The sequence below is a fragment of the Hyalella azteca genome, unplaced genomic scaffold (genome assembly GCF_000764305.2).
Source record: "Hyalella azteca isolate HAZT.00-mixed unplaced genomic scaffold, Hazt_2.0.2 contig14470, whole genome shotgun sequence".
Taxonomy (NCBI): Eukaryota; Metazoa; Arthropoda; class Malacostraca; order Amphipoda; family Hyalellidae; genus Hyalella; species Hyalella azteca.
This window is the reverse complement of record NW_025944352.1, coordinates 216,491-243,994: the sequence shown is the minus strand read 5'-3', so window position 1 is coordinate 243,994 and position 27,504 is coordinate 216,491. Positions and strand designations below refer to the sequence as shown.

The 27,504-nt window shown below is 35.7% G+C and overlaps 2 protein-coding genes and 1 long non-coding RNA gene across 3 annotated transcripts; all 3 read right to left on the bottom strand.

Moving 5' to 3' along the window:
- Nucleotides 1-100: 100 nt before the first annotated feature.
- LOC108669610 (calcium-activated chloride channel regulator 2) lies at nt 101-19,547 on the bottom strand. The gene is made up of 8 exons (XM_018156988.2): nt 19,444-19,547; nt 8,154-8,321; nt 7,629-7,732; nt 5,979-6,075; nt 5,113-5,206; nt 4,284-4,437; nt 1,338-1,449; nt 101-223 (listed from the first exon to the last, which is right to left on the bottom strand). Exons 2-8 carry the CDS (start codon nt 8,316-8,318, stop codon nt 101-103), a joined length of 849 nt encoding a protein of 282 aa, XP_018012477.2. The 5' UTR covers nt 8,319-8,321; nt 19,444-19,547.
- LOC108669621 lies at nt 11,107-25,665 on the bottom strand. Its single transcript, XM_018156997.2, has 6 exons — nt 25,432-25,665; nt 24,771-24,878; nt 15,793-15,953; nt 14,907-15,079; nt 14,129-14,242; nt 11,107-13,291 (listed from the first exon to the last, which is right to left on the bottom strand). The coding sequence occupies exons 3-6, from the start codon at nt 15,848-15,850 to the stop codon at nt 12,713-12,715; spliced, it is 924 nt and encodes a 307-aa protein (XP_018012486.1). The 5' UTR covers nt 15,851-15,953; nt 24,771-24,878; nt 25,432-25,665; the 3' UTR covers nt 11,107-12,712.
- On the bottom strand, nt 20,722-21,770 carry LOC125179021. Its single transcript, XR_007157122.1, has 3 exons — nt 21,707-21,770; nt 20,946-21,002; nt 20,722-20,788 (listed from the first exon to the last, which is right to left on the bottom strand). It is a non-coding gene; the product is annotated as an uncharacterized LOC125179021 (long non-coding RNA).
- Nucleotides 25,666-27,504: the final 1,839 nt, after the last annotated feature.

Below are 27,504 nucleotides of genomic sequence, written 5' to 3'. Positions count from 1 at the left end.
GAGTCAGCAGAAAAACACGTCGGATTATCTCACTGGAAGTGGTCGGGGTGTTGCTTGATGACTTCCATGATAAGTCAGCAGAAAAACACGTCGGATTATCTCACTGCAGGAGGTGGTCGGGGTGTTGCTGGATGACTTCCATGATGGAGCGACCGCCACACAGCACGTTCTGAGGGGACGGTGTGTTGCGCACGTGGGTGGCAGCGTCGCAGAATTTACCGGTCTGCCAGGGATGTCCCGAATAAACGTTACAATTGATGTACATATGTATGTATGAGACCTTATTTATATTGAGGTATATATGTGCATTTTGGGCAGTAAGTCAGCAAATGTGCTGACTTACTAATATACTACATACTGTAATTATTTTGCAAAAGTGTGAATGTGACTAGATTAAGTTAAAGAAAATATGAGATGAAATAGGGCTTTGGTTTGGAAATTAAGTTTGTTCAAAAATTATGAAGTAGTATACGGACGAAAAATAAAGAATAGCTACTGTACAATAGTTTTCCAACAGAGTAAAATAGGTTTCGAACGAAAGTCTTGAAGAAACACTGAATGAGAGGCAGTTTTTTAACTGTCATGGGTGTCGTTGGTTGAATTTGACGGAGTATTGGCGACGTACGGAATCAAATGTAGAACAATATTATAGTCAATGTTTGTTAGTTGATAACGGGTTACGAGCTACAAGGATTCGGAATAGTAATTTTGTATAACTAGGATATCGGCTCCCAGTAAATTATTAGACCACTGTATTGACTATGCGAATGCGAGTTGACAGAAAAGTGGGATTTGAAGAGAGGGCAGGAAAAATTTGCATTAAATTTTTTCTTGTGAACCCTGATTAAGTGACATTTTGACATGTATATTACGATCGGTGGATTCAGTTATAGAATTACGGGAAGGGAAAACTCATCACTTCTGAACTTATGAATTATTGAAAAGATAATGATTTGAAAATAACGACTGAAATGATCGTTTTAAAAGGTTGGAGTTCCGAAAAATCTGTCGTTCCCACAAATTTTTCAAATTATTTCTGAATTCATATAGCTATAGAATGATAGAATAAACCTAAGGGGCAAAAACTCAGTACGAATTGCAATTAGAAGTAGATATTTTACGAAATTTTGAATGCAAGAAGTACGCGAATCGAAAATAAGAACAACATCAAAAACTTAGTAGTAATCGCTCAATAAAATATTAAAGCTTCGAAATTATTAGTTCAAGAGGAACGAGAGAGAAAATTTTAGCGAAAGTGAAAGAAAGTGATGAGAAAATAGTTTCTAAATTTTAGTGTCAAGATCGAAAATAATTTGAGCAGGAGGAACAATGCTAACGGAGAGAGCTGGCATGTAGCTGAGGGAAGCCTGGACTTGGTCGGCGGTCTCGTCCTCCCCGAAGCAGAAGTAGCATCCGCTGCTGCCTGGCTCACAAATGTCCGTCGTTGAACTGCACAATTATCTTTTTGCAATTCAGAAATATACGAATAGTGATCATATTATTTCCTTTATAACACATCAGATCATATCACCAAAAGTTTAGGCACGTTTCGAAAAAACGGTGAAAACCGGTTAACATGGCCGGCTGTCATGTATAGTTAGAACATAATGGTTCAGCTAAGTTTCATATGATAACATACAAAAATATCGACGATATGGTTTTATTCTGCGGGGCGGCCGGCCAAGAAAACGCCGGTCAGACCCTTTTTTTCGAGTAGTGATGCAAGAAATCTTCTAAAATGTAAATAGTGAAGCTGTCAAGAATTCTCCTTGAGCGTTACTTCTTTGTACGCAAGCAATACTTCTTCTCGGTGTCTAGCTTTGTTCTATAATATGCTTACATTTTGAAATGAATGATCGAAGTAAATAAATTATCGTAAATATATATTACCGGAATATATATATATATATATACGATAATTTATTTACTTCGATCATTCATTTCAAAATGTAAGCATATTATAGAACAAAGCTAGACACCGAATTATGTTATATAAAACATTTTTGATTTAAAAACCTTGTAGGCATACTGAATACTCACTCCAGGAAGTCTCTCTCAGGAGTTCAACTGACCAAAAAATGATTATGTCGAGCATCAAGGCACGGTAAATTAAGACAAAATTGCGAGAAAAATTGCGCTCTAGCTCTCTTTAGGTTAAAAAATTGGAAGTTGGTATGCCCAAATACAAATAATTATGTTTGTTTTAGAGGCTTTTTTGCGCATTTTCTCATTTATAGAAAAAATGCACTATTGTGCTCGCCATGTCCGTCTGTCCGTCCGTCTGTCCGTCCGTCTGTCTGTCCGTCCGTGACTTCACGTTTTAATCGCCGAGAAAATGCGCTCTCTGCCACTCCCTGCAGTGAGTACTGAGTTATATTTTTGGATATTTTGAGGTTTCACGGACACAATTCTGACTTGACTGTCGTGGCCGCCGAATTAGTAAAACCCAGAATTATTTGCTTCCTCAAGCGATGTGATCATTTGCCTCGGCTCTGCGAACTGTTGTTTTCCAACATCCAACGAGTTTTGAGACTTGATGAAGTGAGAAATGTACTATTTCAGGTATACAGATGTATGCCCTAATAAGCCTGTAATATATATGCATATATATTATTATTATTATTCATATACAGTATAATAATAATATTACTATAATGTTAATAATATTATATTCAATATAATATTTTATTATTATATTAATAAATTAATTAATATTATAATTATATATCTTATTATATATATAATTATAATATTATATTCATAATATATAATATTATTCAGCATATATATATATATTCATCGAGATGAAAATTGAAATATCACCAGAGAAAAAGAACTTGAATTTCTTCTCTAACAATAAAATGCATTTAGAAAACAACCTGACAAATGATGAACAGGTACTAAACACACTTATGCAGTTACCCAAAATTTTGCAGGAAAATGCCAAGCCCGATAACTTCATTGCTAGCTCGTTTACCCTTTTTAAAAGTAAATGAACCGAAATTTTTTTTTTCACTGTATACAAGGAGGAAGTAAAACCGCCTTCACTGCCTTTGAAAAAAATTGAATTTTTCTAAATGCATTTATTAGCGAAAAAACTATTATCTAAGAGTTTGTATATAAACTTTTATAACATCAAATTTCGACGAAAATATTAAAAAGATAATTTCAGATATAAAAAGTTTGACAAAATTTTGTAAAAAGAAAATAAAGTTGAAGAATTCAGGTACGTAGAACATTATTGGACGTTGATTAGCTTTTCCATTTTTATAGCACTCTTGAATTAACTAGAATAAAAAACACAATCTAATCTAACCTCAGTAATGTGGCAATACCCTAAAGATCAAATGTGTTCCCCAATTTTTTTATTATATTAAAGTAGCTATTGCATATAAATTAATATTCGGTGAATGTTGCTTCTCGCAAAATTTTTTATTCAAGTCCAACAACACGCAAAAAGTTCAGAATGTTCTATTTAGTGCATGAAAATGTTAATTTTGTTTCACTTAGTATTAGTATTACAAATTTACAGTATAGCTCATGTAAGTTTATTAAACTAAATAGGCAAATCAATTCTTTTCCTTATGTAAGGAAGCATTTTGAACAATTTTCTTGACCTCTGTGCTGTAAAAAAGTTTTTTTTTTAGAAAACTAACAATTGCTGAACATGGGTTTAAATACTAGTGCTACATTTAATAATTAAAAAAGCAAAAAATTAAAAAAAAATCCTTGGTTCTGTACTCCAAAGGGAGCAAAGTAACTCCCAATGCTGCCCTGCTTTCTAGGATGAAAATTCAAAACAAATTCCTGCTATAATCGATAACCACATATATTTCGCATAATATATATCATATAATATAGTATTCATATTATTTGATAATAAAAATTTTTGCTGCCCATCATAATAGAAATTCGTTTCGGAGTTTCCTTCATGAAGTGCAGATATCATTGGGAGTTATGAAGTTTAATTCACATACATTCCAGTTAATTAATTTAATATAATGCAAAAATTACAGCGTGCTTTGATGACAGCGAGCTAACAAACTAATTCGCAAGTCTTAAAGTTAAGTTAACTAATTCGCCATCTCCTCAACCAACACAACTTGTATGATTAAATCCCAAATAAAACAGCTATACACGATTGAGGTTAGGTGAGAATTATCTGTGAATCAAATTATATATAAGACACTCAATGGTAGCGCACGATTTCTTAAGCACTCTAAGACGCTGTTTTTTCTACAATATATTGCTGTACTTGTACCCACTACTGAACATTTAATTACCAGTCCCTCTTGGTAGTGCCATTGGTGGTGCCCGCGATGCACATAGCAGTTTGGTAGTTGCCGTACGTTGAGCTGTAGACGTCATCGCCCCCGAACCCATGTTCGTCGTGAACCCCCCAGCGGTAGTGAGCCCATTCGTGTGCAAAAATTTTGCCTGCGACCAAAACATAAGTTTCAACAAAATGCATGTAGAATTTAGCCACCAACAGAAATATTGAGCCCACTCGCCCACATGAATGTTGTTTATGATGAGAACCCAAGTTTCGTTTGATACCATTAATAATCTCAAGCACGTTTGGTTTGTGATGTATTGAGAAATTATTCCTCACAGGTCATTGAACACATAGAAAAGCCTATCGTTGTCTGATTGAGTATATGGAGAATTTTATGAAGAATTGCACAAAATGCTCATATTTTCAAATATGTTAATTTAATATATTTAAAATTAAGCCAACATTCGTCGATATCAAGACAACTTGTTATGTCGGATTATAAAATAATGAGATGCAATGAAAAGAGAACAATACGAGTGGCCAAGATATTATGTCAACCGCGAGAGCTTGATAAGGTATTTATTTAGATACCAAGTAGTATAATTTGTATTATCAAAACAATTGAAGCTTGACTAATTGTAATAGCTTATTAGGGTTACTAAGAGTCTCAAATAACACCTGTGAATTTGATTACTTAATTGAAAATTTTCAGCTTCTGATTTTGCTTACCTTCAGGCCAAATTATAGCTACTGATTCCAATTACTCTGAGTGTCAAATTTACGCACTTGGTTTTGTGAAAGGAGTTTAAGAATGTAGCATCAGGTTTTGGTCTCACCTGGAGAGCCAAACTGCTTTTGCTCCTCTTCACTGAGAGACAAGAAGAAAAGCGGCACGCTCACCTGCCGGCCCGGGACGCCACAAAGCTCTGCCTGTAGTGTATTGTGAGGTACAGATGAAATGAAATTAAAATGAATAAAATGACGATTTGATCAAGCATAGTTGAGATATACTGCACTGCACTTTTCTTGAATCTCAAAAATATAGAATTGACATGTAATGAATGGGCAACATTATAATGTGTGAGAGATAAGGGGATTGAGGAAACCAATTTTATCATGGATGAAATAGATAAGTGGATTGATGACAGACTGGTGAAATAAGTGGCGTAAATAAGGAGAAATGAAAAAGCTATCCCAAGAACGGCAATGGAATCCCCAACTAGAGCTTCCGTCACATTGCTGCGCATTGTGTGCATGTCGTCTCTATTGTAATTCACCGAAATTCTTTAAAAATATTGACGAAAATACGCTGTTAAATTCTAACTGAAGCCCTCATCAAATCCAGGTCTAAACCTTTGACCATTACAGAGCATGACAGAACAAATACTAGACCATTACATTACCTAGAGTGTCCTAGACCATTGCCCGTTTATTAAATCTGATATCCAGGTGTCTGATACTAAATTTAACGCAGGCTTCCACACAATCTTAATCTCAACCTTGAGAGATTGAGTCAGTTTAGAAAGATTGGTATAGAGATTAGTAACCATTAGTTGGTTACTGAATTTGGGGTTAATCAACCGAAGCGAGTGATACACAACTAGACTAGGTACAAGTAAAGGGTAAAATGGATCATAACAACCGAAAACTCATGCCATCTGAACCTCCACCCTGGATATTGTGGTCCCCCTAAGAATGGCACCTGAAGAGTTTCAGGCAACTCGTCGGCTGCGTCGTGCAGGAGGATGTCAGCCGTCTTAATGGTCGTGTCGTCCGATGCTCTGACCACGCTCCCGAAACTGTTCACCGAAACATAAATAAATTCCAAACAAACGTGCATCAATGTAGATTCGTTTTACTTTTCGCTGTATAAGTTTTATCAGCAGGAAATATCAATTAAATTTCTTAGAGCAGATTTCATTTGAACAATACGAGTCTCGGACCTTGATCAGTCACCGAGTCTCGGCCCGTCACAAATTGCAGGGATTATGCGTATATAATATGCAAGCAGAAAATAATGTAAAATACATATTACAAATCAAGGTAATGAATGTTACTCAACAGATTGTTACACACTGACAGGAAATTTTGGCTACCTTTTTACGAAAAGAAATCTCCTGAATGAAGGTCAAAATTCCTAAGAAGACTTTTCAATAGATTCTGAACTTAATGGAGGCAAATAAATTACGAAGTAATTTAATACGAATTTCGAATGCAATAAGATCACTATTTTCATCAAGATCGCTATGAATGACCACTTTTTCCTTAGCATCGATATGAATTTCATGGTTCATTTTCACACTTTTCAAATTCAAGCAATTGAATTTGCTGGTGATTTACTTTAGACAATACATGTTTTCGCGTTATTTAGGGATCATATGCAAGAAGTGCAGGATCAGCATAGATAACATCGAAGTCATCTGTTAGACTGTTAATTAAGTTACTAAACAGTGTAATTAATTTATTCTAGATAGAACGTGATTAACTCATGTCGAGTTACTAGCTTTGCTTCTTTATTTACTTCGAGTGAAGCCAGCAATTTGCTCTAATTAAACAATAATCCTTAATTTATTTTAATACCAAAGAAACTGCATAAATTAAAAAAAAATGACAAATCGACATTAAATAAGATTTACATCTGCCGTAATCCACTGAAATGTAATCGAATGTTATGTGTAATGGATTTCGGGTGAGTATACTTCATACCGTGGATTATATACTTTAATTTTTGAGGATTAGCCTATACTGACCGCGTCCAATCCTAAAGTTGCAAAGCATAGCAACGAAGATTATAGCATACGAAACGAAGATTATCCTTCAAAAACCATTAAAGAAATTTCCAGGACCGGTGTTTCTCACTACATTTATATTAAAAATCTCAAAACAGAATCTTCATTGAGCCGCTGAAAACTGTGATTGACACACGGTGCACGTATGAAAATGAAAAAGTCTGACAATACCTAAACTCAGCTTCAGATCGTGTTGCATAGTAAGCTGGTGTGGGCTTACTATTGTTAGCTAATGATGAGATAGAATCATTTGTTTTGCACACGTGATCAAAAACTCATTCAGTGCCCTATAAATCGATGAATTAGTGGAATAATTCAATTTAAACACAGAAACATGTTGGAATTGATAGCACCCATGCATGCATCGTTATCCAGGCGATGAACATGATTTCGAAAAATTATAAGCTTATTCATTTTTTCCAATTCCGACCTTGACATTGAAAAAATGGAACTTTCCAGTATGTTATGAAATTCATAAGATTTGGGCAGGCTAAGAAAAAACGCAAGGTTCATCTGACTGAAATCTTGAAATATTTTGTTAGCAAGCTTTGAACTGTACTCACTTGGATGCGTTCCAGGTTCTCGGAATCATGAGTGTGAAGTCGTTGATTGAAACCCTCTTGTCCATCGCATAGTTCAGCAACTCGGAACCAGCATGTATGAAGTTCTGTTATAATAATGGTTGTATGCATTATAATTATAGTATTTTAAATAGGCTGTGCATTATCAATCATTGTCGCAAATGCTTTATAAAATTGTTTTCGAACGATTGACAACGAATCTTCGACCGTGATGGGGGTTTTCAATTGTGTTTTGGATGTGAACCATGCAATAATTGTTTGTCGGTTGATATATGAGATTAGTACGGGTCTAATTTAACGGGATTCAGAGAGAGAGATCAATAATGCTGAGGAAAATCATGATTTCATCGGTGTAATTTTAATGAGTCAGGAATTTCGAGCTGAAAACATTTTGCATGTCCTGAATGAAATACCTAAAAAAAATATTGCTCAAATATTCAAATAAACTTTATCAATAATATTCAAATAAATTTTATAGAATATTATGGGATTTAATGCTAAATTCACCTGCACATCTGCAATGAACTTCAGGCCGTCGAGAGGCTCTATCGTTTTAGATGCTACCGCCACCTGCAGACCGCTGTACCTTCCGTCCTGCATCTGTACTGCAGCTGATGTCAGCAGCGCTAGCTGCAGCAGCTGCCATATTATAACCGCTTGCCGTGTATTCATCTTCTGTTTGACAATAGGATACGAAAGCATCTTTATTATGTTAGTCTAATGTATTATGAAGATTTCCAATCGTACATTTTTTTTTATTCTCGGAACCCCAACATTACCCAAGAACCCATTCTCGGAACCCAATGGACATTACCTAACAATGTAGAAACTGCGCTAGGATTTAACAAAAGAAACTTATAAAATGTGAAAAACTTCTAGTGTAGTGAGTAAGCAAAATTATATAAATAAATAACGATATTCATGCAGTAAATACAAGAATGGTAAATTCTTAGATGGATAATTTTGAAAGATATCGTGAATCCGACAGCAAACTATGACATCGTATAAAAATAAATGCAAATATGAACGTATATCTGGTGCTTTCCTCTAGGAAGTCATTGTAAATTTTAAACTTCATTGTAATGAATTTTATAATTACTATTTACATACGTATGAAACAAATATAACTCAGTACTCACTGCAGTGAGTGACAGAGAACGCATTTTCTCGTCGACGAAAACGTGAAGTCATGGACAGACGGACTGACGGACGGACAGACGGACAGACATGACGAGCACAATAAGGCTTTTTTCCATAAATGAGAAAATGCGCTAAAAATGACTATAATGCATTGCTTCCACGGGTCGTGAGGGGCGCTCAAGCGTATGACTTCCAACCAATCTTGAGATAAGACTTGTTATCTATCGGAGATAGAAGTAGTGTCTGTTTTGTCGCCTGTGATGTGTGAATAATGGCATTTCCTTCCTACTAAAAAAATTATAGTACCGGTTGAAGAGGCACTTATTAACGATCCGTGCACGTGCACGATTCAACGGATGAAAGATGGAGAAAGGCTTGCAAAATAAACTGATGTCTGGTAGGTTGACTTAACACTAGGTTGGCGAAACGTGTGCTCAACCACCGAACAGCCTCCTCTCTTTGATACGAACTTATGTTGGAGTAGTAGGTTTTGTGCAGCCCATTTTGCACAAGTTTCTCAATTTCTCGGCTGCGGCCTTGCATGATCAATCTGTTTATGATCTTGCAGCAAATAAAATAAATTTTCAGACCTAAACGGTTACGCTGCACTCCTTCCAGCGATCGCGGGTGAAGCCAGGTCACTATTTAAATAAAACTCGATTTAGAGGGTCGGATCCGCACACTAGGAATAGATAGAATGAATTGTATATATTGCTATTAAGAATTCTTCGAATCACTGGTTTAGTTTTTATGATCTATTTTATTGAGAGTTCATTAAAGTATCCTTTTTGTTAGTTTATTCTTTCAATTTGATTCTTTGATACTCTGGAGTTAATCTCCAATATTACAAAAATTTATTTATTATCCATCCAGATACTGACTAATACCTTTTGATAATGATTCTGGCACTTTATGAGCAAGATACCGTCAGTCGAAGATAGTGGCTCAATGAGGATGATTATTGTAGCAATGAAACTGACACTGTGAGCATGATAATTTCTGATGTTGACATTTTGCAATACTAATTATTAAATATATTCTTGATGCACTTACTATCAATGCGTAACTGTCCAGTTAATAATTATTGATGCTGAGATTCTACGATACTATCATCACCCAATACTCAATGATATTGATGCTTTATGATAATCTCAGGTACTGATGCCTACGGGTACGAGTACAATAATTGAGGCTTATCTATAGCTAAAATCTCCAATTAACCAAGAATTGGGACCAAAGAATATGCCAGAAGAATTTGCTGTATTTACATTGAAATGTTTCGGAGCCTAATCCCATCATCAGTTCAAAATTCAGTAATAGAAGTATAATGAAATGGGTTATACAGCAGCGAATAAAAACAGTATCTATTTATCTATGAGTGTTAACTGAGCATCCACGAGAGCAGGTCGTGTGGTGCCTAAGAGCTCCTCGATTGCTTGTTGTTTGCTCTGTTGCCTTGCACGTGCGTTGCTCCCATTCTCTCGTCTCGTTTTTGCTGACGCGGCGATTTTATTATTGACACGTCTTTCTACTGAGTGTGCTCGTTATTCTTTTGCGGCGTGCCACTTGCTTGACTCAATCTTTAGCAGTCTTCAATTTTTAGCAGTCTTCAATCTATAGCAGTCTACAATCTTTAGCAGTCTTTAATTTTTAGCAGTCTTCAATCTATAGATATAATCAATCTTTAGCAGTCTTCAATCTTTAGCGGCCTTTAATCTTTAGCAGTCTTCAATCTTTAGCAGTCTCCAATATTTAGCGGTCTTAAATCTTTCAGCAGTCTTCGCTCTTTTTCAATCAAATAAGAAGACGTTTATTAAATCTAACTGATCCAAGTTGAGAACATTGATCCAAGTTGAACATTGAGTCTTTCATGAATGAATTCTGGAATGATTAATTTTATCACTATAAAATATTTTCCTTGGTAGTGAGAAGGTTTTGTATCCATCCTATGAGATCTGGCTTCAGCCGAATTTTTTTTTTTTCAATTGCACAAGGCAATCCAATGGCGAAAAATTAATTTTCAGTCAAATTCAGTGCAGTCCGAATATTTTGCACTCGGAACTGAGAATAAAAAAAATGACCGCAATCAAGTTGAGTGACTTTTTTGCCTGCTATTTTGCAGTAATCAAAAGAGGCTCTAATGCGACGCCAGTAAAGTTCCATTGTTAGGTCTCATTGCTGAGAAATCTCATTGCGACTATTTTTTCTTTGAAAATTTCACTTCTTAAGTCATGTAACTATATATAAATTAAACAATAAATCAATAGAAAATTTATTAAAATACAAAGTCTTGTATCAAAGAATATGAAAATTTTATGTTTAGAAGGAGACTTAGATATCCAAAATTATGCAAATTGCTACAGTTATTTGTTTAAAAGAAACAGTGCGAATGGAAACTATATAAGGCTCGGGTAATATCAGGACACGGTAGGTTATGCCTCGTATCGCCCCTATTAATTAGCAGCTTTATTTTTGCACTCAAACGCGCAAAACTTCAACGCAGAACGAAAATTAACCACATGATAGAGAACTCTAATACCACGCTTAATGCGCTTAAATTAAGTAGCTATAAATGCGCTTAAAGTAGCTAATTGCGACTCTTATACTGCCAAAATTCATACTTCTGGTGTCATGAAATTGATTAGAATGGAACAATTAAGTATGCCGAAGTAATATATTAGAAGTTAAAGTCTAAATCAAAGTAAGAACGCTATAAAATTTTTTTATCAGGCTCTTTCCGAACAATATTTTCGTCATACTTATATAAGTAAATCGATGTCCTCAAGAAATCGAATTTATTACTTAGTTGACGGTTTTGAAATATATAGTTAGAGGGCGTATTATGATTTAACTTCACGAGTACAAATGAAATTAACACTGATTAAATATACTGAATCAACATATTAAACGAATTCGAAACGAAGAAAAACTAAATGTACAGACATGAATGCTTAATAAAATAAGAATTTACGTTTTTTCCTAATAGCCGCTCACCGTCTCACGATCAACACACAGAAGCAACATAACACATCATAATTAGTAAAATTTGAATCATTTAAAATATAAGTAGCGCAGTCACCAGAAACGAAGTGATTTAGTTAAAATTTTTAAAATTGTTCCCACAAAATTAGTAATAAAATTACTATTAGTCATATCAGCTTATAAACCAATCAACAATCATGTTAACAAATATGTCATAATAGTGTTTTATTATCTAATCACCTATAAAAATTGAATAATCAACACTAAAATGATTTCACGTGTTCTGTAGAAACGTAAACCCACAAACCAACCGAATTTGTTGTTGTGACGTTAACATTTCACGTACAGCAGGTATTGCAGTACACCACAGAAAAATCACAAATAAAACAGATAATAACATTATAATAGTAAATTTAAAAATCTTGTAACTATGTATTACACTAATTTTTGATCACAATAATAACATGCTCTTCCTGTCTTATAGCCAAGATTCATGATTGACCGTAAAATATTTCCAGCAATGTAATTTTTTTTTATATACAAACATTTTTTAAAATAATTGTTAATTAGTCCAACTAACTAATCAAATCGAATGTAATGAAAATCAGAGAATTGCTTCCTATTTGTTTCAAATTGTTTATATGAAGCGATTCGAGAAGTCTGCGGCTTTCTCTGTGGCCTTTAATCCGTTAGGCAAAAGGCAACTCGTTTGTTAGTTCAAAGCCAAAGGTGATTTCAATGAAGTTAAATATACTGTTGGTAGCCATGAAAATATTGAAAATTACCCGTTGCATGAGGGGGCAAATGGCCTCGGATTTTTGCAATTATAGGAGAAAGGTAATGAAATGTATGGTATGGAATGAACATAGTTGTGGAGACTTGACTTAGCATTTCCTCAATGAATGATATCTCCTTTTCAGGGGGTAATCAACCTGATTCTTAGTTTAGGTGTTTTTATTTGTTTGAGAACTGACATAGAGATGAGGGCGTGGGCTTCCACTGTGTTTCACATGGGATTGAGCGTTACGTTTACGCATGTGCGGCACGCACTCGTCAATGAGTAAATGAATGTGCAAATGTGCAACAGCCCTATTGAAGTCATCTTCATTTCTGAGCTCCAATAACTTTTCTGTTGGGCTGGCGAGCACAAAATTGAAGAGGAGACCACCAATACATAAAATAAACACTAGGAAGAGAATATGAGTCATGATTGGGAAGTTCACCGGGGATTGGTCGTCCTGGAAGGTGTCGTCGTAACCAAGGTCTCCCAACATCCAAGTGATCGTTTTGACAAACGAAACAGGAACGGAACTGAACGATGCGTTTTTGGTCAAAAGCAGATGGAAGGCCACGGTAAAGGAGAGCAAGAAAAGAATAAGAGGTACAAGTGCTAATGAGAATCGAAACAAATGCATTGCATCAACGGGCATAAAGCCGGAAAATCGAGGCACTTTGTTCAGAGTTAAAACCACGTGAATTGACGACTGTAATACAGCCAGCACTCCCATTTGCCAGATAAAGTCCTGAAAAAGACAGAAGAGATATTGAATATATAGTACCTATATAGATTGTTGATATGAATACTTAAATAAATAGCCGTCTTCATTCATTTTAAACCAGGGCTATAGGGTGTTATATCATACAAATTTTCAAACATATTTTATTGTTTGTTCTTATGATTTTTACACATGAAATTTTAACACGTTCTTCATATATAGTGAAATGATGTAAGCAGGATACATAACATTTCAACCTTAGAAGAGCTCGTACAGAATCTGAATACGCAGTTCAACATTGAGCAATGGAAAGAGCCATAAAAATAATTGAACTCATTAACATATTTCGGTCAACACAATTCTGGCTAATTGGTAAACCGTAGCCATCCTTGACAGATTGAAGAACCTGCATTCATGGCTCATATTTACACGTTAAAGAGTAAATTAGCATAAGGTTTCGTCATGAAAGAGCGAAGATTTCGATAGGGATCCATATCTTGTCAGGGTGAATTTAGATACACTGGTATTTCTGGGTAGTGTCAGCCTTTGGAATACCGATTTAGCCTTTGGAATACCGATTCTAAGGCCAACTTTCGTAGCATTGACGGTCTAATTCGTTCCTCGGCCTCTGGAACAGGCTTCACAATCCCAATTGGATATTAGTGGACTTTCCTCATCTCTAGAATTACACCTCAGATTTTTGACACACGATAAGTAAGCTGAATCTTCGACCAGAGCAGCATTCAATCATAACCTAGTATGCAAGGAGTTTACCCTTCGTAGCTTCACATCGTGATCTCCGCGCAATTACTTAATTATACCGAATAGATTACATTGTGACCTGGAACACCCCCAAGATCTCACCTGCCTGCAGCCCAGCCAGAAATCAGCTTTGCTGAACCAAAGCACGAGCACCAGCATCAGAAAGAGCCGCAGATATCGGCTCACTCGATGAACGTCAGTGACAGGCTGAGACGTCTGTGTGTGAACAAACTCGCAATGTTTTTACTAATAAACGAGATTAATATGACTGTTGGGGTCATTACTGTCATCAATTACTTACTGTCATTAGCAGGTTCGCATCAAAGTTTGTAATTTAATTTTTCAAGGACCGTTCAATTGTTGCTACATTCTGAGCAATAAAAGTACATTTAAATTCAAATCGCGTATAGGTACTTCGTGTTATGTGATATACATTGTAATCTAGCTAGTGAATGCCAGTGATCTGAGACTCTCATATCTTTCATGACTTTGGAAACACCAGCGCTTACATGTACAGTTTAGAGAGTCAAATATGAAATTAAAATAAAATAATTGTGTGGATTAGGCATATTAATTAAATAGGGTAGGTATAGAAAAATTTAAATTATTTATGAGGAAAAATGAATGAAATTATTTATCAAATATACATAATTTCGCACTAAATTCATTATCAATCCATTAAATTAATTATTTCTGCATGAACTGTATTAATAATAATAATAAAAAGACGAGCAACTTACACATTGAATTTTATTGTATCACGTAAATAATAGAATATGTGATTTTCCATAATGAATCTTTGGAATTTTTTCAAAGCAAAATAAAGAAGTAAATCATTTTTTGGGAAAAAGTAAACCATTTTTTATACAATCCAACTTACTTTTCTGAGGTAGAATAATTCTATGAAGAGATGAACTAGAAAAAGGATGACCATCCATACTTTCATGCCTACGACTACGGAGGACTTTTTTTCCATGTGGAAAATGGCGCAAACTGAACGGTTCCAAGACGACGTCCCGACCTCCATGAGGATGTCTTCGGAAGATGAGTTGTCTGCAACATAATAAAACATCGTAACAGAAATTTAGCTATAAACATCAAAGCTATCAAGTCAAATAAGAATGAAGCTGTGAAGTAAATGCACGAGTGAAGCGTAAAAGTATTAGATCTCTGTTTTAAAATCATACACGATGCCTATATTTGCGACTCAGATTTAAGACGAAGTGTCTTGCAAACACTTCGACCGAAACTTCCCTGAGCGAAAGTGGAATTCAGGAAGCGTAATTTCTCAAAGCAGCGACGTCTGCTAAAAGCGGTAGTTGGTTTAATGGATACAAGTTTACTAGCGCTTAAGTTATTTAGCTATCTCGCACTGGAAGTCAAGGTGAACATCACCAATGAGGTGGAGGGCTCAGTTATCGAAAGTTTCACAAATAAAAAATCGTTTGTCACCCACAATGAGCCGAAGGTCTCAAGTGAAGCAGCGTAGTCATCTCGAAGAGACGAAGAGACAGAGAAATGCAAGAACGAGAGAGACAGAAAAATGCAAGGAATCCTACCTACACACCAAATTGACCCAGCAACCGAAACCCGCAGACAGATAAAGCGAACTCAGCGGTGGGTAATCAGGAACAGGATAATTTGCATGCAGGATATCAATTGCATGCACTGCATAAAACAGGAGATCAATTGCATGCACTCTCCATGCCTATAAGGGGCAATAGGACTTACTATTACTCATTTTTATAGTATTGCTTGGGACTTACTAGACCCCCAGGAAGAGCAGTGAGGGTCTTTTTCGGCAATGGCTCGCACGTCTTCCATGACAGGCTGCACGTCGCTGTTTTCAGACCAGAGACTTGGGTAGACCTCAGTCACCTGGGCCCACGTAGCCCCGCTGAAAACGTCTTCGATATCATGTGTGTTCCTGGAAAAATAATTAATTTTGCTGAAATAGTTAAAGCCAGCTAGGCGTGGTATACAATTAAAGCAAATTCATGCAGAATATCTGGATTAAATTATAATTCGACTCTTAATTCTCAGAAAGTTCATCAACGTTAGCGTGAAATTATTAAACAGATTTTATATATATGTGGTCTGTAGTGTATTCAAAATTTTCAAGGAAATGTGATGACATCGGCGAAATATTGGTTGGTTGGTATAAATATATATACTCGTATATCAACAACCGTTAGGATGAATCTTTCAACAGATGCTATACTATGCTAAAGATTGCCTGCATTTAATTGCGATTCCTGAAATATATTGTCAATTTTATGAACGAGAATTTGTGCATGGGGTATCTTTTAATCAAATTTATTTTAATTCATAATAATTAGTTCCTTATTGCAACAACCTCTTGTTCCTTTGCAAAAGACATTTTTAAGCTTCATTTGCAGCGGAGCTATATTATTTTTAAATGAATTTTTGCGAATTATGATATAATTTGAGGGGGTTTACACTTCATTGACGAACTAAACTGAATTAACCAAGAGTTTGATCATGAAGTATGCAAATTCATTGATATAATCAATATCATTTCTGTTAAAATGATTTATTACACAAAAAAAGGGAAACATCAACGACCAGGTATTACCCGTGAAAACCTAAAAGAATATTACATAATATATTGAACAACGCCATGATACTTGCCAGAAAATCATTATTTTCACCGTATACCTTACCTCCACAACCGAGTTGCACGGCCAGAATGTCATTACCACCATATAACTACTCCTACCACCGACTCACACGACTAGAATGTCATAACCATGTAACAACTTCCACAACCTAGTCTTATGATCAAAATGTTATTACTGTCACCGTATATAACTACATACATGAACAGAGTCTTCCAACTAGACAACCATTATTATCACTGCTTAACTACTCCCCTATACTACTACGTACCAGAGTTCGAGTCCCACTGAGGATCGCTGGCTGTAGGCACACAGAAAGTGAGCCGCTCCTGCCGAATCAAAAGTGGAGAGTATAAGTTTAGCGTCCGCTTCGCTGGCTGTAGGCACACAGAAAGTGAGCCGCTCCTGCCGAACTAGTTAAATAAATAGACTTGCATCCTGATTCTCGGAAATTCGTAATTTTATCCCACTATTAAATTAGTTAGAATCTTTTCTTCGCATTAATTCTAAGATTCGGATTCGATCATTAATAATGACGCAATAATGCTGACGCAATATGTCAATAACATTTAATTATGTTTACCATATCTTTGATTAATAAACAATTCAATTTCGGAAAAAATAAGTGCATAAGATCTTTATCAACATAACTCTTGGTATCACTGGCAAATGTTCAACTTCAAATGTTCGGGTTAGAATTGAGAGGTTTAACCGTTAGTCTAATAATAATACATATCATAGTGATAAAGCAATAAGATGAGATAGCGATAAAACTTTAGTGAGAGCGATATATTCACTTTTATGTTGCATTCAAATCATGACAAATATCATGTCCTATTGGAAATAATTTCCAACAAGATATAAAATTCCCCACAATTTCATGTATTTGAATTAATTCATTTGTGAAACAAAGTTCCTGAAATGATTTAATTCAATTCGACCGAATTAGTTAGTTAATTAATAATTTTAATTGATTTTATTGTCTGTTGATCGATTGAGCATCGAGCATGAAAAAAAGTTTGAAGTATGACCAATCATATTTCTGTCTTGATTTTTTTAAATGTTATGATTACTGGCTAAATTATTATTCCAAACATAAGCCCATAATTTTTTTGACAGAAAATTCACTAAAATTGGCTTAAATTTATATTTACCTTATATTGTTTTCCAAACATTTATTGTAAGCAATTATCTGTGAGCAAGGGTCATGACAAAATAATTACTCTGATGCATTATATACTTCCACTTGTCGTAAGGTGCGCTCAAGCTTATGACTTCCACCCAATCTTGAGATAAGTCTTGTTATCTATCAGAGATAGAAGTAGCGTCTGTTTCGTCGCCTACCAACGTGATGTGCGAATAATGGCATTGCCTTCCCACTGAAGAATTATGATGCCGGTTGAAGAGGCACTTACTAACGATCCGTGCAAGTGCATGATTCAATGGATGAAATATGGAGAAAGGCTTGCAGATTAAACTGATGTCTGGTAGGTTGACTTAACACTATAGGGTGGCGCAACGTGTGCTCAACCACCGAACAGCCTCCTCTCTTTGATAGTGCATCAAACTTATGTTGACGTTGTGGGTTATATACCGCCCATTTTACACAAGCGACTGAATTTCTCTCTCGGCTGAGGTCATGCATGATCAATCTGTTTTTGATCTTTCAGCAAATTGAATCAATTTTTCAGACCTAAGCAGTTACGTTGCCTCATTCCAACGATCTAGGGTGAAGCCTGGTCACTATTACAAATTAAACGCGATTCACATGGTTGGATCCGCACACTAGGAATAGATGGAATGAATTGTAAATTGCTATTAGTATGCTTTGAATTACTGGTTAAGTTTATTTCACCTATTTTATTGTGAGTTCCTTCTAGGAAGCGTTTATGTTAGTTTAGTCTTACAATTTGATATATTTGATACTCTGGAAATAATCTCCACTATTTAATGAAATTTTACTTCTTATTATTCATCCAGATAATGGCTGATACCTTCTGATAAAAATTTTGGCACTTTATGAGCACGATACCTCCAGTGATGATAATGGCACTTAATAAGGATGATTATTAGTAACAATGATGCGGACACTCTGTAAGTATGATAATTTCTGGTGTTGACATTTTGCGATAATAATTATTTAATTTATTACTGATGCACGTAATATCAATGCGCGACTGTCCAGTTAATAATTCTTGATGCTGAGATTCAACGATACTATCATCACCCAATACTCAATGATATTGATGCTTTATGATAATCTCAGGTACTGATGCCTACGGGTACGAGTACAATAATTGAGGCTTATTTATAACTAAAATCACCGATTAACCAAGAATTGGGAGCATAGAATATGCCAGAAGAATTCGCTGTATTTAAATTGAGATGTTTCGGAGCCTAACCCGATCATCAGTTCAAAATTCAGTAATAGAAGTATAATGAAATGGGTTATACAGCAGCGAATAAATACAGTATCTATTTACAGTAGCGAATGAAACCCAAACGATCGTAGGACTAGTTAGGTAGAAAAAGTTGAACATCTTGATTAACATTCAGAATTTTTTTTTGACAATCATCCTTCTACTTTTATTGATTGATCTTTTCATAGGAAATTTAGTGTTCCATTTGATTATTAATTTGATTATTATAACATTTTGAAATGATTATGAACCTGATAACCGGAACATATTCAATGAAAATAAAAGAAACTTCTTTGACACTGCCTGAGCAAGTAACTTCATTTGAATATACTTTCCTATGAGAATTTTTCCTTCTTACAGTTCTTGCGGAAAACGATGTACGTTTGTATTGATGCTGGGAGATAGAGAAGTATTTTAATATGAGTACTCCATGATGTCGCCCATACTTGGAGATTTTCGCCTATTTCGATTCTGCGTAAGCCCGTTTCTAATTTCTGCGACTTTTTTGAACCTGCGCAAAAATGGAACTTTCGCATATCGTTCTCTTACAAAATGTCATCTCTGAAACACTGATTCTTTTTGGAATTGGTAAAAAATATTTCACTAGACCTTTTTGTCGAAATTCTGAACGATGCAGAATTCAACCCACTTGAAATTCCGATTAGAAATATAGAAAGTTGTAATACTGCAAGCTTAACGCAACAAAAAATTCTCATGCAGTCAGGAAGTTTAAATTACTGTGATAGGCTTAGCGAACAAATCGTTCTTGTTATTACTAAATCATAATTTCATTCACCAGGAAATAATTAAACTAGATAGAATGTCTTGGCGGATAAAGTAGCGGCCTCAATTGTAATCCTTAAGCCGCTCACAACCCTTCGTGTATATGCGGAGTCTGTTATGCATGTTTGGCAGAACCTACTGTAATTATACTCAATAACGCATAAACTACCGTTAAATCCTCCTATAGTTATGATGTAAGGACACAATAATTGTAATAATATAGCAAAAATTTAGAAATTGTGATGCACGGAACCTACGTATTGCATACCGCAAAGGCACACTATACCGCAAAGGCACACTATAATTATGCAAAGGCACACTATAATTATGCAAAGGCACACCGCAAAGGCACACTATAATTATGCAAAGGCACACCGCAAAGGCACACTATAATTATGCAAAGGCACACCGCAAAGGCACACTATAATACCGCAAAGGCACACTATAATTATGCTACGCGGGATCTAATGAAAACACGCTAAACAAAACTTATTGAAATAATACATATGTGAACACATGATGATCATGCAACATGGAAGCTAATGTGATTATACTGCGGGAAACTTGTTTGATTTACTATACAAGTTTCCTGCGATATACGGACGTCGCTATCTCACCTCACAGGCTGCAGAGAAGAGTTCAAGAGCTGGAGCTCAGAATTGGGCGTTATATAACGGCCGGCTTTGCTTCTTATGTCCATTGCAGGGTCCGGCTATGATAAGATAAGGCCACTCACGTCACGACTTATTGATATAAACAGTCTTCAATCCATAGCAGTCTACAATCTTTAGCAGTCTTCAATTTTTAGCAGTCTTCAATCTATAGCAGTCTACAATCTTTAGCAGTCTTGTCTTTTCACTTCCTCCACGTTGCCGCTTACAATGGCTTCATCGATATCCATTTCGTTACCGCGTTGAGCGCTGAAATTAAACCAAAAAAGAACACATTTTAAACCTTAATATGCATCAGCAGTCACAATAAAATGGTGGAATTTTATCCACGCGAATTTTCAGGCTTTATCCAAAATCACGCATAGATACGCAAGATAATAGATATAACATGAGAAATTATACTGACTCATCTTCCTCCGCGTCATTTGATGTTAGTGGCGTTGTCTCCGGCATGGCGAAATGTCTGCAAAATGTGATAAAATATAAGAACTCTTGAAATAAAAAATTCAGGAGAATGAATAGTTGAAAGGATTAAAGCACACTAAAGCCGTGGAAAGTACATTAGCTCTAGCTAAATTTTTGAAATGTTATGAATTTATTGAGTGAAAATTCATTTGAATTTGAATTGTTGTTTGATTTATTAAGAAAAACGTGCGAAATGATTGGCGGCATTAGTATTTGTGTCTTTCATTTCTCGAAAGAAGTGAGTAGTATAGTTTCCTAACAATTAGTTATATATTTATCACCTATGGGAATTAATTTTTCGATACGTCTTTGGAATAAATTTTGTCGTTATGAGGTGATGAAAAAATTTATAAAGTCATAATTGAATATAATGTGAAAATAGTATGGTATATCATTGTCAGTGTTTATTAGGCCATTAGAACTGTCGTAGATTATACTGTGCAACAAAAAAATTCAAAACTCTAACCAAAATACCTTTCTCTAAAGGAATCGAGGTCGCTGATTTCAAACCTACTAACAGAGGTACTCTAGCACGTATAGTTTTCGAGATATTCAAAAAATCATTTTGATCAAATTCCTAAAAATGCAACATTTGGTAAACTGAACATGATTAAATAATATTGGATTATACATTTCAAACATCGTATTTCTGTTATTAAAACATAAGAAAATGGTAATCAAGACAGTTTAAAAAAGTCTTACCTATTTGCTGTGGTAATTCTTTCTGAAATGCCTTTTCCCTCTTGATTTTCGACGGTGAGTTTCTTCCCTCTTGATTTGCGAAAGAAATCTGCAGTTTTGGTGCCTGGTTCGAGGAACCCCCATTCTTTTAACCTAGAGCCTAAAAGTTCGGCATTATCTTTGGTAAGAGACATATCTGTGACAAGGTCATTAAGTCTTTGCTGATTGACCAACAGCAACTTTATAACTGTAACTTTTATTTACTGTATCTAACCCGTACTAGTTCCGTTAGGTTAATTGCAATAAAGTTGCATTGATATGTTTTGAAAATGTTTTATTATCATTAAATGTTTATGAGTAAATCCCAATAGCAGAACAGTAAATATTTAGATATTTCCAATAATTTTGGCCATTGTAGCGGCTAATTTAGCGGCGCTACATTTTACTGTAGCGGTAGTGGTAGCGCTTGCTACAATCTAGTGGGTGTAGCGGTAGCGGTAGCGCCCGCTACATTTAGAGCATGTAGCGGTAGCGGTAGCGCCGCTACATTTCAAAGTAGCGCTGCCCAGCTCTGTATATATATCAACAACCATTAGGATGAATCTTTCAACAGATGCTATATATACTACGTTAAAGATTGCCTGCATATGATTGCGATTTCTGAAATCCATTGTCCATTTCATGATTCAGAATTTGTGCATGAGGATTAGTCAAATTTACTTTTATTCATAATAATTAATATCTTATTTCAACAACCCGTTTTTCCTTTTCAGAAGCCCTTCTTAAGGGGAGCATTTCGGTCAAAAAAAAAAGCTTTTTTATATACGGGCGGATCATCATGAAACTTGGTACACACGTGCATAATAGAAATCAATGACTTTTTTGTTCGTGCAAATTTTTCGCAAAAATATAAAAAACGTGAAATATGAAACGGCTGAAAAAGAAGGTACTGTATAAATATATCACCTCCTAGGACTTTCTTTCAAGCTACACAATGGAGAGACATATCATTCGATACGTAAAGACCATATCTAAAGATAATCCGTTCATTTTTTCGAATTTTCCTTTAGTTTTTCAGTTTTTCCCCAATTTTGACCCCTCCCCCACTCTTTTTTCAATATATAATCAAACAAAAAAGAAATAAAAAAATGAACCGGATGAACTTTAGAGATTCTTCTTACGAATCGAATGGCATATGTCTCAATGTCTCAATGCTCTAGCTTGAAAATCACAGAAGGAGATAGATTTTTAAGATGGCGTATTTTGTAAATTCTAATTGTTCAGGGGAGTAGAATAAGTAAAATTTATTGAAACAAGAAGAAAATGATGAAATAATTATTTGGTACTGTGGTCCTAGCTTTTCCATTCGCAATTACTTGTATTGAGGGTACCATCAAGCGTCGTTATACTTATTATTGTCTAGTTTAATGCGAATAATAAGCTATAAATATGATTTATCTGAAATATTTATTTATATAAAATGGTCATTTAGAATATTTCAAAACGACCTTACGCAAAAAGTATTGCATATACATCCATGGTTGTGGCTTTTTTGAAAGCGTCTTGTTTGCAGCTTCCAATCAAGTGCGGCATATATTGCAATTAACTCGAATAATGACCTATATATACAGATTTAATTAATAAATCTTTATAAACAATGGTTATGATATGTTCATTTTATAAAAATTCGAATCTGCCTCACGCAAATACTAGAGCATGCTGAAATTCCATGTGGTTTGCTGCGTTAGACGCGCCTTTTCCGCAGCTACAAAATGAGCCAAAAAAATTGAAAAAGACAAAATTTTCGATTTGCGACCAAAATGCCCCCTTAAACTGCTTCTGCAAAGCTGTATTCGTTTTCAATGAATTTTAGCGAATTATGATAGAATTTGAGAGGATTTACAGCACATTGACAAACTAAATTAAATTAACCGAAGGTTCTATCATAATGTATGCAAATTCACTAATGTAATCAATATTATTTCTGTTAAAATGATGTATTACCAAAAAACGATGTAGCATCAACGACCAGGTTTTACCCCTGAAAACCTTCAATAATAATATTACTTAATATACTGAACAACGCCAAGTACGTGCCAGAAAACCATTATTATCACCTTAAACCTACGTTTTCAACCGAGTCCCACGGCCAGAGTGTCATTACTTCCTTATAACTACTCCTACCACCGAGTCACAAGACTAGAATGTCATCACCGTACAACTACTTCTAGGTAACGATGTTAATATCATTCCATACTGGACATTTCCTCATTAATAACTTCCTCGTTGAAAGATAATCTTCATTGCGATATGTTCATAAACATATCCTTGTTTAGCCTTCCCTATTTATCAAGTAAAGAAGCCCTTGGTGACGTGAAATAGTGAAGCTATATAAGCTCTGTCTCGACCGATTAACTTCAGTCTTGGGCGAGGACCGCTGTCGGTATACCCCATTGCTCCTGTCCATGTCAAAGAGTGGCCATACTTCCAAAACTCGCTAAGTTAACGTAAGTACTTATGCTCTATTTCCTTATCCATGATTGGTGGATTTTGCTTGAAAGGCCGGCAATGATTGACTGATGAACTTACGATCTCTTAACTTCTTTTGAAATTATAGGCCCTGGACAGTACTGCTAACTAAACGTGAGACTACAGAACGCCTCGCAGATATTCTCTAGACTTATTCTTACTTTAACTGGACGCCGACGACAACAGCGTTAAAGCTGCAACATATAACTCTATATCATACTAAACTGTAAGCCGAACATTAATCCTAAATAATATTCTATGATCGTTTACGCTGTTCCTCAATATCGTCGGATCACACTACAACTGGACCAACCCTCAGGACTTATTAATTCCTATTCATATGAGATGTGCACAGAAAAGCACATCTGATACTACTTCCTCCCCTAACGAGTCTCACTCCCAGAATGCCATTATTATCAGTGCATTACTTCTACAACCAAGTCTTACGACCAAAATGTAATTACTGTCACCGTATAACTACATCCATATACCGAGTCTTCCAACTGAAAAACCATTATTATCACTGCTTAACTACTCCCCTACTACTTCTACATACCAGAGGAGCAACTGAAGGAAGTACACAGAGACGGCAGTGACCAGGTCCAGGGCGAGGTATGGATATAAGATCCACCGAGCATAGGAGAATTTATTCAGCAGCCAAAATCTGGAATGGAAATTTTTTTTAGGAATACTAGTAAATGCGTAAATATTAGCTCAACAGTTTCCTATATTATATTCGCGTTCAAAGCAAGTTCACAACGATTGGTTGCAATAAGAACTTTTGGAGAACACGAAACGCAAAAAAAAACACGAAACTTTTTTGGAAAGAACACGCAATCAATTACAAAACGTTGTTGAGCGTCAATCTATTAGATGCCTGAAAATGATAAATTATGGAGTACACTCGAATTTGGTTAGTAATTTAAAGTACAAAAAATTGCGTCCAGAAGGATAGCGAATTTATTTTTCTCGTTTGAATGAAATAAGAATACCTCGGGATTACTTTCATTTTTTTTCAGGAAATTCCTACTATTCGTACCATCAAACATCAACCCATAAGATGTAAAAGAGCTTAAATCAAGTACTTCGTCAGATGTTCTTTTAACGAAGATATTCTTCATACATTCTTAACTAATTTTTTCCCGGTATATCAAGATTCTAGATAAAGAATTAGATAATACACGAACAAATAATGTTGGAAGCTAGAAATTGTTTACTTGGTGAGATTGTGGTGAAGAACTTGGACATGATTGCCAGCAACAGCTTCTTGAAGAGGATGATCTTTGTACCAAGATATGCCCTTGAATTCTTGAGCGTTGCTCTTCACCGAGGAAGAGAGTTCGTCTGGAGCTTCTTGCAAGTTAGTGATGGATGAAGGCGACCCGATATTAGTGGTAACACTCTTGTCTTTAGCTCTGTACACTGCGGTGTTGGTTCCACGAGTTCTTGTTGAGGAAGGACGGTTGTTTGGTTGTTGGTCGAGCCTCGGTGCTACTTGTTTAAATGGAGACACCCTCTTTCCATCTGAAAAGAATGAGAATAAAAATCTTAGCCACTCAGAGAAATATTGCGATAATTAATAGTCCATTAACAACTAAAAATATATGCTATCGAATAAAATGCAGTATTATTGTGTACGCTGTGATAACTTGTATCACGCGGAGAATGCATGTGACCACCAAGTGGTACGCTATCACAAAAAATTGGAAATTCTGTCATCCATTACTAGCTGGGGTTACAATCGTCTCAACTCAGTGGAGTCACAGTGAAGGCAAATATTGGGGCTTATTCTTAAAAAATTATTGAGAGGTTTTCTCACAACTGTAGGTGAATACCTAAACTACATGGATACCTCGTTCAAAAATTTGGGAACATTTGAAAATATAGGTTATGTTTGTACTGTAAGTACAGTTTTGACACAAATACTCGTAAATTACAAGTAATTATTTATATATCATATTCCCTTGAAACGACATACTTTACTTTTATACATAATTCCCATTAAAATTGAGGCATTTATCGCGTCTTGGAACCAGATTTTGTATTTCATAATTAAAGAAGGTTGCTGTCTGATTAGACAACCTGCATGGTTATACAATTTCGTCACGAGCTCGTGAATCGTCTGTTCTTTACGGCTCAATTTTTATTCGTTTCATCGGTAATGACTGAAAGTGTCCCACTTCGTTCATCATAAGTTTGTGCGTTCATCATCAGAGGCCCCAACCCAATCCCGCACCATTCCATCACTCGTAATGTTTTCAAGTAGTCACTCGTAAAACAATTCATAGATTTGGCGATTTGAAGCTTTGAGCGAAGAAAAGCGCGCGCACTTCGCAGTCGGCGAGATTATCAATAGGTGGAGGCATTTCAAAATCACGTAAACATATTAAGATTCGATCGGATGGTTCCGTAAAGGCGTCTGTGGCTTCCCGACAGAAGTAGCTATACGACGCACAAGCGCCAAGTGGCGGCCACAGCGCTGCGGTGGCGTAATTAAAAAAAATGAACCTACTCCAAAAACACGCCTCTTGCTTTAAAGCAATGTGTTGTTAATGGAGGTTCTATATCACTTATCCAATCTCTAAATTCTATTTTTTTAAATAAAGCAAAGAGGAGGCTTAATGCGTTCTTAATGTACTCATGATTAGAGCAATAGGAGATTTAATAGTGGGACTGTGGGACTTAATGTGGGGTTGTCAAGATGGTGGAAGAGTGTATGCGATGCACCGCGCATCCGCAGGTTGTTTTACTAGTTAGACGTAAATTTTTTCCTTAAATACAATTATTCCACATTAATTTGCACATTATTAGTATATTACACAAACCTTCAATGCAATAGTAAATAAACTCAAACGGTGTATAATTATGGATTTCTTGGTCGGAGTTTGGCATGACGGTGATGTGCTTATCCATTGCACGACACGCCAGTTCAGGGTAATTTTTGATAAGCAGCGCAAAGGACTTGCAGGGCATGATTTTGTCTTGCAGTTCTGTCTCTTTTTTGCCGTCGCCGTGTGGCTGACGAATGTTACTGCAGTAGCTCCCATCCAGGGCAACTTCACACCACTCGCTCTCGATAACTGCCCTCAACACGGCAGCGTTGAAGGAAGAGTCGGTCTCGGGTGACACTGCTTCGCGCCTAGGCCGTCTGATGAGAAAAACGTAAAGAAAACGAAAGGAAACACAACATTATGCATGAATTTCCATCGTGAAGAGCATAAGCGTAGTGAGATTAGTCGATATCAAGTTTCCATGTTTCCATATTTCTTTCAGCTACTTTAATGATTAAG